The sequence below is a fragment of the Pseudochaenichthys georgianus genome, chromosome 5 (genome assembly GCF_902827115.2).
Source record: "Pseudochaenichthys georgianus chromosome 5, fPseGeo1.2, whole genome shotgun sequence".
Classification (NCBI taxonomy): domain Eukaryota; kingdom Metazoa; phylum Chordata; class Actinopteri; order Perciformes; family Channichthyidae; genus Pseudochaenichthys; species Pseudochaenichthys georgianus.
In genome coordinates, this window is record NC_047507.1 from 19719724 (window position 1) to 19736494 (window position 16771).

General features: G+C 38.6%; 2 protein-coding genes across 3 annotated transcripts in view; one reads left to right on the forward strand and one right to left on the reverse strand.

The window, feature by feature from the left end:
* Nucleotides 1-11241, forward strand: part of cacna2d3 (calcium channel, voltage dependent, alpha2/delta subunit 3) — a 33506-nt gene extending 22265 nt beyond the window's left edge. Inside the window, exons 16-40 of the mRNA XM_034082068.1 lie at nucleotides 855-926; nucleotides 1425-1505; nucleotides 1604-1678; nucleotides 2665-2748; nucleotides 3194-3265; nucleotides 3378-3439; nucleotides 3526-3593; nucleotides 3716-3761; nucleotides 3875-3972; nucleotides 4229-4322; nucleotides 5264-5359; nucleotides 5465-5586; nucleotides 6227-6304; nucleotides 6399-6460; nucleotides 6551-6595; nucleotides 6685-6747; nucleotides 7106-7176; nucleotides 7882-7957; nucleotides 8174-8214; nucleotides 8691-8746; nucleotides 8830-8947; nucleotides 9087-9199; nucleotides 9397-9479; nucleotides 10513-10601; nucleotides 11205-11241. Of these exons, the coding sequence (XP_033937959.1) occupies nucleotides 855-926; nucleotides 1425-1505; nucleotides 1604-1678; nucleotides 2665-2748; nucleotides 3194-3265; nucleotides 3378-3439; nucleotides 3526-3593; nucleotides 3716-3761; nucleotides 3875-3972; nucleotides 4229-4322; nucleotides 5264-5359; nucleotides 5465-5586; nucleotides 6227-6304; nucleotides 6399-6460; nucleotides 6551-6595; nucleotides 6685-6747; nucleotides 7106-7176; nucleotides 7882-7957; nucleotides 8174-8214; nucleotides 8691-8746; nucleotides 8830-8947; nucleotides 9087-9199; nucleotides 9397-9479; nucleotides 10513-10601; nucleotides 11205-11235 (1896 nt within the window). The 3' untranslated portion in view covers nucleotides 11236-11241. The remainder of the gene's footprint in view (nucleotides 1-854; nucleotides 927-1424; nucleotides 1506-1603; nucleotides 1679-2664; nucleotides 2749-3193; nucleotides 3266-3377; nucleotides 3440-3525; nucleotides 3594-3715; nucleotides 3762-3874; nucleotides 3973-4228; nucleotides 4323-5263; nucleotides 5360-5464; nucleotides 5587-6226; nucleotides 6305-6398; nucleotides 6461-6550; nucleotides 6596-6684; nucleotides 6748-7105; nucleotides 7177-7881; nucleotides 7958-8173; nucleotides 8215-8690; nucleotides 8747-8829; nucleotides 8948-9086; nucleotides 9200-9396; nucleotides 9480-10512; nucleotides 10602-11204) is intronic.
* Nucleotides 11242-11341: 100 nt separating this feature from the next.
* On the reverse strand, nucleotides 11342-16373 carry LOC117446068 (mucin-6-like). 2 transcript variants are annotated; one of them, XM_034082070.2, is made up of 11 exons: nucleotides 16158-16373; nucleotides 15786-15812; nucleotides 15251-15544; nucleotides 14700-14990; nucleotides 14138-14434; nucleotides 13737-13796; nucleotides 13315-13374; nucleotides 13141-13215; nucleotides 12492-12587; nucleotides 11979-12022; nucleotides 11342-11878 (listed from the first exon to the last, which is right to left on the reverse strand). In XM_034082070.2, the coding sequence occupies exons 1-11, from the start codon at nucleotides 16189-16191 to the stop codon at nucleotides 11789-11791; spliced, it is 1368 nt and encodes a 455-aa protein (XP_033937961.1). In that variant the 5' UTR covers nucleotides 16192-16373; the 3' UTR covers nucleotides 11342-11788. The 2 variants fall into 2 exon arrangements, with proteins under 2 accessions (XP_033937961.1, XP_033937960.1); XM_034082069.2 differs by having other exon boundaries at nucleotides 11351-11878; nucleotides 12492-12590.
* Between the last annotated feature and the right edge of the window lie 398 nt (nucleotides 16374-16771).

Genomic DNA, 16771 nt, shown 5'->3' on the forward strand with positions numbered 1-16771 from the left:
ACAAAGTATTGAGATGAACTTTTGTTATTGACCAAATACTTATTTTCCACCATCATTTGCAAATAAATTCTTTAAAAATCAGACAATGTGATTTTCTGGATTTTGTTTCCCTCATTTTGTCTCTCATAGTTGAGGTATACCTAGGATGAACATTACAGGCCTCTCTCATCTTTTTAAGTGGGAGAACTTGGCTGACTAAATACTTTTTTGCCCCACTGTAATTCGGTGTCAAATAGTACCAGGATGTAGTGAGAACTTTTTTTCTGCTCCCTACCACAGTATTTCATTTTGTAGACACTTTTGGCTTCTTATTACCTAGCCCTGAAGCTGTCATTCTCTGCTGAATAACTCATGCTTCTCTCTTTTCTATCTGGGAATTTAAATTGAATTTCATGTCAATTAGGCTGCCTCTTCACTGGTAATTAGCTGCTGTAACCAACAAAATTGCTTTTTCTTCGCAGGCAAACATTGATTAACATTTCCACGGCGGCTATTCTTTTTATTTGATTTTTTAAAATGTGTTAAACATCGTTAATTGCAATTATTGTAGATGTTGCTGTAATAGGAAGAAGTCACATTTTCTTCGGAGTCTCAGCTTGTCTACTCGTGTTGAATAAAACACTGTACAAATTCAGTGTATGTGTACAGTGTTGTTATTGTTAAGAATTAATGAGGTGTGCTGATGAATATATGCTGAGTCAATCTAAAAGTTCTCCCATCATTTTTAAATGTGCTTCTTTCTCTGAGCAGTTTTTGACTGATGCTAACAAACCTGATCAGAGAGCATGCTGATACTCCTCTAAATGAGATTACTCAGGTAAAGATTCAACGGTTTCTAATTCTCTTTTTCTCAGTTGAAGGACAAATCGGGCCCAAGTCTGATGACCACAGTCGCCATGCCTGTCTTCAGCACAAAGAATGAAACGGTGAGTGAACGTGACTCGTGATGTTGGAAACTATCTGTACTTTACTTAAGAAAAATATTGACATAGTTACTTTCTTCATCCTCTTTATTTATTCGACAGCTTCAGTTGCAAGTTACACACATAAAATATGATACACCTCTTCAATTGAATACATTATTAAAGAATAAACAATGGCTTTTAATCGTTTTTGATGTGGCTACTTTTTGTTGCAAACATATTGATTAATTAGTACTATCTAAAACGGTCATCTATATTAACATATCAGTGACATAGGACATTTCATATGTAACACGCTTTTACCTTTGATACTTTAAGTACATTTTGGGTATAATTCATTACTTTTACTGATGTATGATTGGAAATCAGGACTTGTACTTGTAAAAGAGTTTTCTTTATGTTGTGGTATTGGTACTTTCACCAGCATTTAAGGAGCTTGAGGTTAATGTTCGTGCAGATTTCATCTAAAGTTGTGTGTGTGTTTTGGATCTCCTCATGCAGAAGAACCAGGGGATTCTGTTGGGGGTTGCGGGAACAGACATCCCTCTGCAGGAGCTGATGAAGCTTATCCCTAAACATATGGTACAGTCAGCTGTTCTTTAAAATGTGAATACATAATTTCATTTTGTGAATATATTATTGAAGTCTTCTTCCTTGTGTATCAAACTTTGTGTCTCCAGTTAGGAATCCATGGGTACGCTTTTGCTATCACAAACAATGGCTACATCCTGATGCACCCGGACCTCAGGCCTTTGGTAACTCACTTTCTTAACATGGCTTTTAAACCAGAACAATCTCACAACATTCCCTGACTTTACCCAGTTTTCCTTTTTGTTTTTTCCATGAAATTGTATACAAAAAAGTAAGGGCACACAGAAAAAGAATGTGTTAGGAGGCTCAATGGGCACGTATATATCTGTAATCCCCACCTTTTCCTTTGATGTATGCATGCAGGGATAAAGGCCACTCATAGGGCTGACTGGCCTGAGATTTCCCAGAGGTAACTTAACCCTCGCTGGCAGAGACCACAGCCGCTCGCCCTGGGACCACTGGTTCCTCAGGAGCTCTGTGTGTGCCAGTGTAGTGCTATTCCTCTCTGTGCAACTGTGTGTGTGTGTGTGTGTGTGTGTGTGTGTGTGTGTGTGTGTGTGTGTGTGTGTGTGTGTGTGTGTGTGTGTGTGTGTGTGTGTGTGTGTGTGTGTGTGTGTGTGTGTGTGTGTGTGTGTGTGTGTGTGTGTGTGTGTGTGTGTGTGTGTGTGTGTGTGTGTGTGTGTGTGTGTGTGTGTGTGTGTGTGTGTGTGTGTGTGTGTGTGTTTCGTGAGTGTCTCCTTGTGGCTAAAACTGTGCTGTGGTTGTAGTCATTGACTGGTTGTTTCTTGTGGAGCAGATGTCATACTGTAGCAGAGTTTGACATGTACAGTTTAATGCTTTGGTGTATTTAAGCGTGGAAATCCTATCAATCATATTAATTATTTTTTATTTACATGACAGTGTTAATTTCACAGATGATTTGTTAAATAATTACACAGCAAAACCCTTCATAGCGAGGCTTGATAAATAAGAGCATACAGCAAGTGTTCATGTTAACATCCAAACACAAAGGACAGATTACAGCTTTTTAATATCAAGCTCATACATTTCACAACGATCTGTCACATGCAGATTTGCGTGGTTATTTAAAATAAAATGTCATGACATAAAATGGATCATTAAAGTGTTTATATGTTGTTCCCCTGTGCAGTATCAGGATGGCAAGAAGAGGAGGAAGCCCAACTACAGCAGCGTGGATCTCTCCGAGGTGGAGTGGGAAGACAAAGATGATATTGTACGTGCCTGAGCCCTAAAACATATGTTATTTCGAGCGGTATTATGCTTTTTGATACTGCATCAAGTTACAAAAACGCTATATATTTTATTCATTTTCCAATTTCCATTTTCTTTTTAAATGAATAACATAATCTTGGGTTTATATCGGACAACAATATTTACCTAACGACATAAACTTAGAACGGAAGTGGCATATAAGTAACTAGATGTACTTTGGTGCACATGCAACATTGTTTGACTGCAATTAAAAAAAATCCCTTGATTTGACGTTGTTACCGGACTTCATGTATAAGTTTGTCCAGTAAAGGATCTACTATTTCATTTTATACGGTATGACTCTGTTATCAGTATCCTAGTGACATGGCAGCTGCATCCAGTGTGCTGCAGTGACCCAGCCTCGACTTCTCTGCTCTATGTGCTTTTTAAAGTGCTTTATCTTTCAGCTACGAAACGCTATGGTGAAAAGGAGGACAGGGACTTTCTCTATGGAGGTGAAGAAGACGGTGGATGGAGGGGTGAGGCTGCACATAGACTTTTAATGCCTCCCTATCAGATGAGGGTTGTTCTCTTCGTTGTCTCTGAATTTAAGGAGTAAATCTCATTTGCATTTATTTTTCGTTTTTTTAGAGGCGTGTCCTGAAGATGCACAATGACTATTTCTACACTGACATCAAAGGAACGCCGTTCAGGTGAGGGAAGAGTGGCCATGCATTCCTGAAATGATTTCCTGTCAGTTTGTGTCTCAGTTAAAGTTTGATTGTGTTTGTGTCTCCAGTGTTGGGGTGGCCCTCTCCAGAGGTCATGGGAAGTACTTCTTCAGAGGAAATGTCTCAGTTGAAGCCGGTATGTCACTCCAACCCTGTCATTTAGTGAATACAGTGAAACGCATGTCACTCTGACTGGGGCTCTTGTATCAGTCCACCCAGGCTGGCACTGCTGAAGCGTGACTGACTTGTGTTTTTCAGGGCTCCGTGATCTGGAACAGCCAGATGTCGCCCTGGCAGATGAATGGTAATGCTGGAGTTATGGGAGCGGGCGATCATGCGTTATGTAGGTTATCCCTCTGTGTTCATCAGGGATGTGGAGGCCTGTGATGTAACACTGTGGCTCTGTTTGGACCACAGGACTTACTGCAACACAGAGGAGCAGCACGAGCACCGACACCTGACCCAGATTCAAGCCATCAAGATGTTTATGACGGGCCGCAGAACACACCTCAAATGTAAGAGACGTCTGAGACGGACCTGAATAAACTCTGTTTAAGCCTGTTTATCAGTGATCAAATTCTAATTATCATATAAGGCATAAATATAAAATACAAATGACATGATATTCAGGAGAATTGGACAAATATCCGACCCAATGTACTTTTTATGCTAAAATGTTTACAAACAAGCTGAAAACCTAATACCTCTGGCCACTGCTGTCACTGGTGTGAAGGGATAAAAGATTAAAAGATGTTCTGGGACTCTCTGCAGGTGACAGAGAGCTGATCCAGGAAGTGTTGTTTGATGCTGTGGTCACCGCTCCGCTGGATGCCTACTGGACTGGACTGGCCCTCAACAAATCAGAGTAAGAACATTTTGGGCCCTATTTAATGTGTTTTTCTCCATATCTACAAAACAGCTGGTCATTAACAAGGGAGGTTTATTAGGGATTTCTAATAAGCCGTCAGTAAATGTTTGCAAGTCATCTGCAGTGAATAATGTTTGCAAATTATTGATGACACAACAATCCATTAAGTCTGCATTTGTAAATGGTAATAAGTTGAAGTAGAAGAAGCATCGGCCAACCTGGCAACCGAAAATCATTCTTATTAATGTCTTTCCAATTAAGCATTTCAAACCATTTAAAAAGCCATAAGTTACAAAGTATGCTTATTTAATATGCATACTTTGTAACTTAGGCCTGGTGGTACTCACATGTTTTTACGGACACTGAAAATAAGCTCTGTTTGATGTTTTAAATGTTTCCCTCTTATAGCAATTCCAATGTTAGAGACACACTTTTTGTTTATAGCAGATTTCTGAAGCCTCATTGAGTATAATCTGCAGCTGAACTTTAGAATGACGTTAGGTATAGAGGTGTTTTTCACAACCAGTGTAAAATAGGGAAAAATCGATGCACATCTGAACATTTGAGTGTTTTATTAAGACACTTAAGACATGTAAACTTTTAACTCTAAATCCTTGTTTAAAGAGCTGATGTACATGTTGATAATGTTGTTCATTACCCCAAAATGCATATAGTTGAAGGGTATGTGTTATTAATGCTTTGGCAATTGTCATTATTTTATTTAAACAGATATATTACTTGAATTTATATTTGAAAAGAAGTCTTCAGATTAATAAGAAGCAGGTCTGAGTGATGTTGCATTAAAACATTTATAAAAGTCCTACACCTTGTGCCACACAAACCTTAATGTGGCATTTTATTATTGCGTTTATACCATCAGTCGGGAATGAAAGCATTCAGATTCAAATACTTTTCACTGCTCTGCATTTCCCCAACAGGAACTCAGACAAAGGAGTGGAGATTGCCTTCCTGGGTACGCGCACCGGCCTCTCGAGGACCAACCTGTTTGTCCCGGCCGATCAGCTGTCCAATCAGTGAGTCCCGCTGCTCAACACGTCTTTAATCATTACTCTGTGATTGTGCTTGATGAATCCAATCCTCTCCTCGTCGCCTCACTTTGGCTCTGCGTGCTTCCTCAGAGACTTCTTGACGGCGGAGGAAAAGGAGGGTGTGTTTAACGCCGATCACTTCCCTCTGTGGTACAAGCGAGCGGCAGAGCAGGTCCCCGGGGCGTTTGTGTACTCCATCCCCTTCAGCACAGGTATGCAGAACAAAGCCAGAGGTTAAGGAGCTCAAGTGCAGTACAAATTAAAAGTTCCCTGAGCACACACAAAACTACACCAGCTATTGCAGCTCAGTAATCTGCATCTAACGTTTTATAAACCCATCTCAATATACTTTCAATTATCCAGTGCAGCATTATACAAATTACTCTTTTGGATTTCATGTGGTTGCTTGGGCTATTCAGCATTTTAACAACTTAATCAGTCTTTCTCTATGTCCCTCTTTTTGTTATGGATTGTGGTTTTTACTGGTTTCCCCTGATAGGATGTGCAGCACAGCTCACTTGCCTCACAGCTTTTATTCAGTTAATGTGGCCCACGTTCTGTCTGAGGGCCAGAGGATGGAGGATTCAGCTTCTCTCTTCTGGACATTTACCACCGTTGCTCTGTTAATGATGACTGCATCCTCCCGTTACCTGAACTCTTCCTATCACAGTGGCCATTTAAAAATGATTGAAGGCATCTGGCTGTAGAATAAAAAGCTCTGGCTTGACATAACTGTAATGTAATGGACTGGTACTGCGGTTTCTTTAGAGGCAACCAACTGGGGCTTCTGGGTAAACGGCACCATCTAGTGGGCAGAGAGTGTAATCTGATTATCCTCTGCTCTTCCTCTAGCGTTAGAAAATAAAAGTGTGGTCTTGGCCAGCACTGCAATCCAGCTCCTCGATGACAGAAAGTCTCCAATCGTTGCCGGTAACAAACCTCTCAAGCATTTTTCAAATCATTATTTTATTGATATTACTTTTGTATGTGATGCCGTCTCTTACATGTTTGGTCTTGTGCTCAGCTGTAGGGATCCAGATGAAGCTCGAGTTCTTTCAGAGGAAGTTCTGGACGGCCTGCAGACAGGTAACTAAACAACAATCACTGCAGCTTTGTTTTACAACAAGAAGAGCTCTGTGATCAGGTGTGAAGATAAATACTTTGTTTTGTGCTCAGTGTACCGCTCTGGATGGAAAATGTGGCATTAGCTGTGATAGCGCGGTAAGTAAAGTCACACAGCTCTGACGTTTGAATTATTTTCTTTCAGGTTGTTTTGTTAACATCATTTCTTATATTCTCTTGTCTGATAGGACATTAACTGCTATCTCATTGACAACAATGCCTTCATTCTCGTCACAGAGGAGCCCTCTCAGGTACTGTGTGCATGTAAAATGCATCTATGAGTTTACACCTGAACACAGGACTCCCATTTATCTAAGCTTTTACAGTTGTCTTTAAATGTTTTTCCATAAGTCTTGAGCGTGTGTAGAGCAACACTGGGCCGCTCTTCCAAATAGGATAGCTGAAAGATTTAAAGGGATGTAGGATGAAAGTTAGAGGAAGAAAGTCTACTTTTTTCATTCATAGCAGCAGCCCTGATATAAATACCAGTCTTTGTCTGTTGAGTTTTAAACATTTGAAAAATCGAATTAGTTAGACTTATTAGTTAAAAGTTATTTTTCATTGGCTGTTCTCATTATTTTATGTGCTTTTACACAACTCCTCTCTCAGACAGGGCTCTTCTTCGGAGAGGTGGAGGGTGCAGTTATGAACAAACTTCTCCAAATGGGGTCCTTCAAAAGGTCAGAGACACAACATCACATTTCTCTGAGCCCTAAACTGATACACTAACCCACATGAGTCAAACTCAAGGCCCGGGGGCCAAATCAGGCCCTTGGTGGATTTAATTTCGGCCCACAGGATAATTTTGAATTACTATTAGATCTGGCCCGCCGGTATATTGCACGCACACCTTCACTCAATCCTGAGGGTGTCCTCAGCTCAGAGCCAGAGCCCAAACATTGATGAACTTGCACCCAAGATGAGATGCCAAGTATCTGCTTGAGCTAGCATCACAGAGCAGCACACTGAGTTTACATGGATGTTTCCTTCTGCACTTTTTCTCTCACGACAACAGGGCATGTTTGGTTTTCTCTTTGAGGGAAATAGTTTTCTTGAAGCTGTTGTTGGCCTGTGGAAAAATGTAATCATAAGAAATGACTCCGGAAAAGCTGCAGATAGAGCCATAAGAAATGAATGCAACTGATTATTTAATGTTTAACGTTGTTTTTTATAGGCAATCATTTAAGCTTTGTTAGTTATAGGTTTAATATGTGCAATAAGTTCATTTCGATAAATAAATAATAAACATTGAATTGGCCCTCGACTAGTACCCATTTATTTATTTTGGCCCACTGTGTATTTGAGTTTGACACCCCTGCATTAAACCATTAAACATAAATTTCAAGTTTGACTTTCCATCCTCTGCTGCTCTGTTTGTGTTGCAGGATCACGCTGTATGATTACCAGGCGCTCTGCAGAGAGTACGCTGGGAGCAGCGACAGTGCACGCTCTCTATCAAATGTAAGGCAGAACAGCAGCTGGTTTAAAGATAAAGACATTAGAAACGATACTTTTACTATCTGCTTCACTACTGCATCTACACCTGAGTTAGAATCTGTGGTGGAACATGTGTTTAGAGCAGAGTCGCAAAATGAACTCAAGCATTTAAACAACCTCAAACATATTTCAACTCATTTTGTTTCAGATTCTAACACTAAATACTTTTCTCTGTTTCAGCCCTTCACTGTTTTTAAGTGGCTCCTGACTGAACTTGTCATGTAAGCAATATACTCAATTATTTAAAGGAAGTGCACATTACATAGGCCCATAAATGACATGATATGATGAAGCCTACACAATGTGGTAAACTATTATAAGTGTTGTATTCACAGGAGGGAGAGGTAATTAGGTAATCACCTAGTGAATGATAAAAGTTTTGAAAAATATAATTAATTGTATCAGTTTTATATATAGGTGTTTACACATACAAATATATTATATGAACTGTTATTACTTCTTAGCTTGGCACATGTACTAGTAACATGATACATTGGTTGACGGTGGCTAAATACTCAATATTGTGCTTAATAGGTAATACATATCACAATTCTTTTTAAATTAACAATGCTTTACCCTTTAATAAAGAAATTAGTTAACTATTCATTCATGCTTATCCTTAACTAATATAGTTTCATATTTAATTGCTGTCTCTGGAAACATTTGTTATGATGTGACCTTTGTGTTTTTCCTCAAGTTTTCTGCTAGAATTTAACCTGTACAGCTGGTGGAACGTGGATCTTTCTGTGAAAGGTAACGTCTATTGTTTCAGGCTTGAGCGTCTTTCGGTTTCTCTGTGGTTTTGTAAAGCTACAATTGCTTTGTCACACATTCAGCTCAGAGACCTCGAGGTAAAACCCACATGGTGCCGTGTGACACAGAATACCCTGCCTTTGTCTCCGAACGCACCATCAAAGAAACAACAGGCAACATCGACTGTGAGGGCTGTGTCAGGTACTGCTCCAGGCCTACTTGTGAAATCATCACATAATCCCTGCCTTTCCTAACGATACCAATTCAAAATAAACAGTCGATGTTCAGTCTGCTCCTAATCATAATTTTTTTTAATTCTTATTCTCTATTTGTGCTGCAGATCTTTCGTCATACAGCAGATTCCCAGCAGCAACCTCTTCATGGTGGTAGTGGACAACAAGTGTGACTGCAGCAGTTATCCTCCAGTTACCATGGATCCCATCGAGATCATGTATATCCTTTCTAGAGGAAGCACAGATGATTCATACGTTGAAGCAGATGAAAGTAGATCATATTACTGATTGTGAAATATATGTACTTTTCTTCTGTAGAGCTTAGGTTTGACTTGCATCGGACTAAATAGGTTGTATTATTGTGAAGCGCTGAACATGTCCTGTTAATGTATATTTTCACCCTTGACTCCTTTGAACACAACGAGTCACTAAAATGTGACAGACTGAAGTATCAGAAGGACAGGAAGAAGCCTGAATCCTGTCATCCTTTCCACCCTGAGGTAAGAGGATGTGTGTCCGTGTGCGCTACATGTACAGTGACAATGTTTAGTTGATGATGAGGGTATGGAGGAAGAGTCTGGTTTATGTGCCGGAGTATTTCTTCACTTCCTGGACTTTTTACTGGTTGCTTGCGACCTCATGGTTACGGCAAAGCTTCAGGAAGTCACTGCTCATGGGCAAGAAATAGAACATATTTAGACGTATTATAGGCAGATTTTTTTAAACAATTAGCACTTAACTTGGCTCTGTTAAACTAAGCAAACTAGTCGCTGCAGCTTCATATTAACAGTACAGAAGATAAGAGTGGAATAAATCTATCTCTCGAGTTATGAATGATGGCAAAAATGATGAGTCATATATTGTATTATTTGTAACTGAGATTGAAAGCATGAAACAAATAGATGATTTATAGCTACATTTATATATCAAAGACACATTTAGTTAATCTCATTCTGTTCAACTATAATAAACCAACAAACAAACAAAGCACTTTGTCAGGATCATATAACTGTTGCAGATTGTTCTATAAGGCAGGAATTCAAAGTTAAACAAGTGAACCATTAATGTGAATTATCCCTGTATGAAATTGAGAAACTCTGTGAAATAGATAACAAATAAGTTAAGCAAAATTTGACCATAACAGGATAATTTCAGCTTTAACAACTTGACTCTTATTGTTTATAGATTATATACAGATTTTAGTTAGCAAAACAGAAAGTAAATTATATACTTATCAGCAAACTGTCAATCCATAGACCAACTCACTGCTTAAACTGTAGCTGTTTGAAACCAGCGTAGTTGTTTCCTGTTCAATGAGGGACGATTGACCGGGTGTTTCTTCTCAGTTGTACCTCCATGTGGTGAAGTGGTTCAACTGTTGTCCTGTTTTACAACCTCTACAAAAGACTATGGAAATAAGACGACTCGTTCAATAACTTCAGTTTATATCTATTAGCATCCACTCCTTTCTTCCAAGACAAAGCACATCAACCCTGATATTATTCATGTTTTAAAAAAGAGTGTCTTCTGCAGGAAAATGCCATGGAGTGTGGTTCAGCATCGCGCCTCTCCAGCCCTCTAGCCGCAGCTCTGCTCCCTCTGGTAGCATCGACCATCAGCAGGTGACCTTTAGCAGCACGACCGGACTTCAGTACGGACTAACTCAACAAGAAGATGCTTATAAACACATAGAGAACATGGCCAATCAGAATGAATTTGCTCATACCTGGCAACAGGCAGCGCTCTATCAAGAAAACAAATCTTTGTCCTTAGCACTAAGGCTCACATCCATTAAAGCAGTAAACATTAGTAAACAACAGAAACTGAGAATAAAGTGCTAGGTGACTTTGCTCAGAGCATTTCAGATCACACCACGACAGTTTTCCATAGTGTCACAAATGTGTGCTGACATTTTAAAAGAGAAAGAAATACAGTCTGCCAACCGTAACAACAATGCATTTCTAGTCAAAGTATAACAAATGTAATTTGTGCAAAGTATGATAAGACATTTAACATGTTTGATTCTTCAGTGAGGAGGAAGAAGTATAATGTAAGAGTATGTGGAATGTAAAATGCACTTGGTCACGTGAAGAGAATTCAGAGTGGTCTTTATTTTTGGCAGTGAGTTGCTAAAAACAGTTGACAGTGCCATCATTTTTATTTATTTTAGATATTTTATTTTAGAACTTGCTTTATTCTGCCAGTTTCTCCTTGTTTTAAAGCAGAAGACATTTCAGACGAGCGAAAGATGCATGAAGAAGATCTCAGAATGTTCCATTGATATTACAGCCATAATGTGTGAAGGTGACCACAAACACGTATCCTCATGTTTGAGAGAGATGATGAATAAATACAAAGACATATTTTCCTTCCTTTATTTACCCCTGGTGTTATTTTCTCTGTGTTTCTGTGTGTGTGTGGAAACTGATCAACTGAAACAATGAAACTCAAAGCAGTATAAATACATTTATAGGGCATAGTCACAGAGTTACTATACAAGTTACATCCGATTTAATAGATATACAGTATATATTAGGGTTTTCCCTTTTTTCAACTTGTGTTCATAATAGATGTAAAACAGCATACACAACATTAAACAGAAACACATTTTCAAACTAGAAAGAGTCAACTTTTGCTTTAGGTAAAAGTTTGGCTAAATCTTTCTTTAATCTCAGTTTGGTTGATGAGAGAAATACATTTCAGTCGTCTAACATTAGTTTGGATTATAAAAGTTTACTTCAAACACATAGTTTTTTTTAAATAGTTTTTTAGACTTGTTCCTCTTGCTCTCTGTTCAGTACAAACGGCTTCAGTGTGACTGCACCGGGCTGTACATTTGACCCATCTTCAGGTCTGAAGCAGCTGGCTCCTCAGGGCAGTACATATGGTATGTGTCAGACTGGGGAAAGAAAGAAAACAAATATACTTATATAATTTGTAGTTCTATAAATATAGTTATATAAACCACACTATTTATTTGTGTCTCATGCCAAGCTTACATATTCAACTTTGGTATCCTGCCTTTTCACCTCATCGGGACCAGCTAGTGAGAAAACACACAATGTTTTAATTCAAGGTCTGTATATCAAATCATACTTCTCTCTTTACTGATTATAAAACATACACAATGTGATGGAGTACACTTCCAGGGTTATGTTTCTGTTGAGAGGAGATTTCTATACCATCAGTTCTCAAACAATACTTTGCTCGTATGTGAAAACAGTGTGAGGCCTGAGCACAGAGTTTATTTTGTCTCGTGCAGTGGTGGTCGCCCACGCGAGTGGTTTATTTTACGTTTCAGATCTAGGTCTTGCTCGCCACAATATATATTTTAGTAGATGTGAGCTACGTCAAACGTTCAAATGAACAAATGTGAAGCTGCTTTAAATATTTGTTTGAAACTGCAAATGACATTTAAGACCCAAGCCAAACGGTGTATATCTTGAGTAGTTGTTCAAGTCTCTCAAAGCAGATTCTGACCTTATGAAACAAACACATTGACACATTCATACCAGTTATTTTGTTGTTACAGAGAAGTGCAGAAACCAGCAGGATGACGCCCACAGCAACTCCACATCCAGCCACAACTGCGACAAACTTCCATATTTCTGCTTTGAAACGACAGGAATATAAGCGTCAGTCCAACATCTGCTCCTCCCAACATTATCATGTACGGTGCATGAATACAATGATTCATCCAACACTTCCAGATCACACCATTATGTAAAAAGTAAAGCTGAGTATAGCTTTGTTACTGATACAAAATAAATCTAAATCATATTGTAAACCTGAATTAAAGTTTAAAACAATTTAAGAATTATTATTAGTATGTAACTAGAGTACATAGTAACATATATTTTTTAATTTACATTTTTGGAATATGTGCAAGGAGTCCTCTTAAGGAGCTGGCATACTATCAATGGAATATTATGAGTGCAGACGGCCCACACATATTCTTTTATCATCCACAGTACGGCAGGTTTGCATATGAAATATTAAGTATCCGTTCCTGTTTTTCCTTTGCCACGATCTGTATTCAAACAACTGGATGTCCTTCACAGACTGACCAGAGAGTGACCAATCAGCAAACATCTTCTTAGTATGAGCAAGACATATTCAAATCTTTAATGAGTCAGTATGAATAATGGGAAATGATTGCACCTGATGCTGCTTTCACTGGTGTTGGGGAGGAAGAGGAGGAACTACCAGTGTTCTTTGACATTACGACAGTCCAACCTTGTGAAACAACAAAAGTACATTTCAAAAAACCCGATGCACTCAAACACCTATATGGTAAATAACTTATTTCTGAAAATAAATGTGGAAATGTGTTACCTGATGTCTGTTTTGCAGGTGTTACAGGGGGGAAGGGATAAGGACTGATAACAGTCAGACCTCGCAAATGAAAACACAGAGAGCACAACAGCATTTCAAACAAATTGAAAATTAAGTGCTGTTTTATAATGTTCTTGACTGCAGACCTAAAGGGACAGTTCCCCCCAAAATAAAAATATACATTTCGTGTGGTAGGTATTCTCGGCCGAAACAAAAAGCGTCCTACATGAAACTGTTGACAAGAGATCGGTAAATACTTTTGAAAAACCCCAGGCATGATTTTTAAAAAGAAACATTTCTGTTGAATTTTTAAAATGTATTTTCTGGCACAGAATCAGAATACCTTTATTCGTCCCACAAAGGGGAAATGTAAAAGTGCCATGGTTCACTTGCGTGTCTCTATAATAAATCAAATGTCCTACCTGTGGAATCATTTGATGGTGCGATCGACTGGGTGGTGCTTGACTCCTTTTCTACAGTATCTACAAAAAGAGAAACATTTTCAGCATTCACAAATAAATAAATGTTCAGTATTATTTGTGTGTCTAATATATATGTCTATTGTTGACACCAATCCACCATAAGCTTATGTGTAAAACCATTCAGTAAACAAATACTTTGATTAGAAATGTATTTTTTAAACGTATCACATGTATCTGATCGCCCAGGGATGGCACTTTAGAGGAAATAGGGGTTGTCAAATCAGTATTTCTTTCTTCGCTTGGATTTGAATTTCCTTACAAAATATTCACACCTGCAATTAAAGAACTTTTGTCTAAAATAAATATATGTATTGCTCTGGATGGGAGTAAAAGTCACTCACTGTATACGGTGATGGAGGACGGGTCACTGTGTGGAGATAGAGAAGTTGACCCTCCATGTTTTACAGTGTAAAAACATTTCACCTGAACCTCAACAGGTGATCTCTGCTGAGACATCTTCAGCAGCTCTGTTCCTGTCAGAGTCTTCAGACAAGAGAAGCCTCTGACAATGAGTCCACTTAAAGTGTAGAAATAACAGTGAGACACAGAAACAGAGGGTGGAGTCTGACAGTGCAGAGTGACCGAGTCTGTCTCTGTGATCACCGGAGGATTCACTGTCAGTGTCGGGGGAAGAGGATCTGGAAATATAAGGATGAGTTCAGTTAAAAAGCTGAATATGTAATTTGTTTAAACCATTGCTGTTGATCATTTATATATAATGGCAGAGAATGCCTATTGAAAACCTAAACAAGTGTTGTGCTCATACTGTAGTGAGTAGCAATAGTGTTGATTCACTTTGAATGATGATGGGTGATACATCACTTTCAGGAGATTTATACAAGTCATGCTTTTTCTCTCAAATAAATAAATGTATAGTTGTGGATGGGAATAAAAGTCACTCACTGTGTACGGTGATGGAGGACGGGTCACTGTGTGGAGAAGTTGACCCTCCAAACGTTACCGTGTAAAAACATTTCACTTGAACCTCAGCAGGTGATCTCTGCTGTGACATCAGCAGCAGCTCAGTTCCTGTCAGAGTCTTCAGACAAGAGAAGCCTCTGACAATGAGTCCAGTTAAAGTGTAGAAATAACAGTGTAACACAGAAACAGAGGGTGGAGTCTGACAGTGCAGAGTGACTGAGTCTGTCTCTGTGATCACCGGAGGATTCACTGTCAGTGTCGGGGGAAGAGGATCTGGAAATATAAGGATATGTTCAGTTCAAAAGCTGAATATGTAATTTGTTTAAACCATTGCTGTTGGTCATTTATATATAATGGCAGAGAATGCCTAATGAAAACCTGAAGAACTATTGTGCTCATAGTGAGTATTAATAGTGTTGACTCCCTTTGAATGATGATGGAGGATACATCACTCTCAGGAGATTTATATTTGTCACACTTTTTCTCTAAAATAAATATTTGTATAGCTGTGGATGGGAATAAAAGTCACTCACTGTGTACGGTGATGGAGGACGGGTCACTGTGTGGAGATAGAGAATTTGACCCTTCAAACGTTACAATGTAAAAACATTTCACTTGAAGATCAGCAGGTGATCTTTGCTGTGACATCTGCAGCAGCTCAGTTCCTGTCAGAGTCTTCAGACAAGGGAAGACTCTAGTTCCTCCACTTAAAGTGTAGAAATAACACTGAGACACAGAAACAGAGGGTGGAGTCTGACAGTGCAGAGTGACTGAGTCTGTCTCTGTGATCACCGGAGGATTCACTGTCAGTGTCGGTGGAAGAAGATCTGGAAATCGTGCAGCAAATGATATCACTCAAAAGCTGCAATAAGACAATGAAACCAAATGCTTTTAAATACTGAATAATTAAATTGATATACAAGTATTCTTAATGGGGGGGAAGTATTTACATAATATAGATGTTGAAGAAAAATATATACTTTACAATCAAATAGTTTGTAAGATAAGTCAAATCATTATCCAACCATAAAACACCTTGATATTAAAGACAATGGATCAGAGACTGACCTTGTGCTTGATACATGTGAAAGCAATCTGTTGAAAAAAGAATTAGCAAGTGAGCAAGGTAACTAGATGTAAAGTTAACAAATTAATGACTTCAACAACAACAAAAAACGTAACATTTGAGCCAGCACAGGGAAAAGTATAGGCAACAAGAACACATATTAACTATAACATAAAAATATTAAATATGAATCCCTTTTAGAAGCTTTCAAACTGTACGAACTGTTTGCTCATAAACCGACACCAAATCTCTCTAAACAGTTTTAAACAAGTGACGTGTGGGTTAGCAATATTAAAAAACATTATTTGCTTGTGTGCTTAAGTTTGTAATAGCCTACATTAATAATGAATACATCAATAAGAGGTTTAACTTACACATGAGGATGACAAACAGCAGGCGTCCAGCCATGATGAAGCTTGTGTGTCTGACTGTGTGAAAGTCTCAAGTGTAATTTAACGAAACGCTCAGGAAAGCCACAGGTAGCTTTAGAAGTGAATAACATTAAAGGGAGGCAATCCTCATGACACGCATTTTTAAATAATTAGCATCCGATAAAACAGACCAGTCTCTGCCAGTCTTTTTTTTTTTTTTTAATCCGATGACGTTATCAGTGATTTTAAGGTGATTAATTACCGAAATAACATCAACCCTGTGGGCGGCGCCATTTTGACGAGTCACATGACTTATTTGACCGGAAGTGACGTGAACTATGCACAGGTGTAGAAAAAAAGGAATTTAGTGATGAAATGTTCACTTGCAGAAAAATACATATTTTTTAAATATATTTTCCATTACAACTGCAACTTGGTTATTACAACCTCTCAAATCAGTCATTACAACTTGACGAATCTGCTCTGTGGCAGTATAAATCGACGAATCTGCGGTCTTGACTTTTGCTACACTTCTTGTGATAAATGTGTCGCAAAAGTAATTTTCACCTGTAGATGTGGGGGGAGGGAGGGGGGTTGGAGCGAAGGGGAGGAGCTAT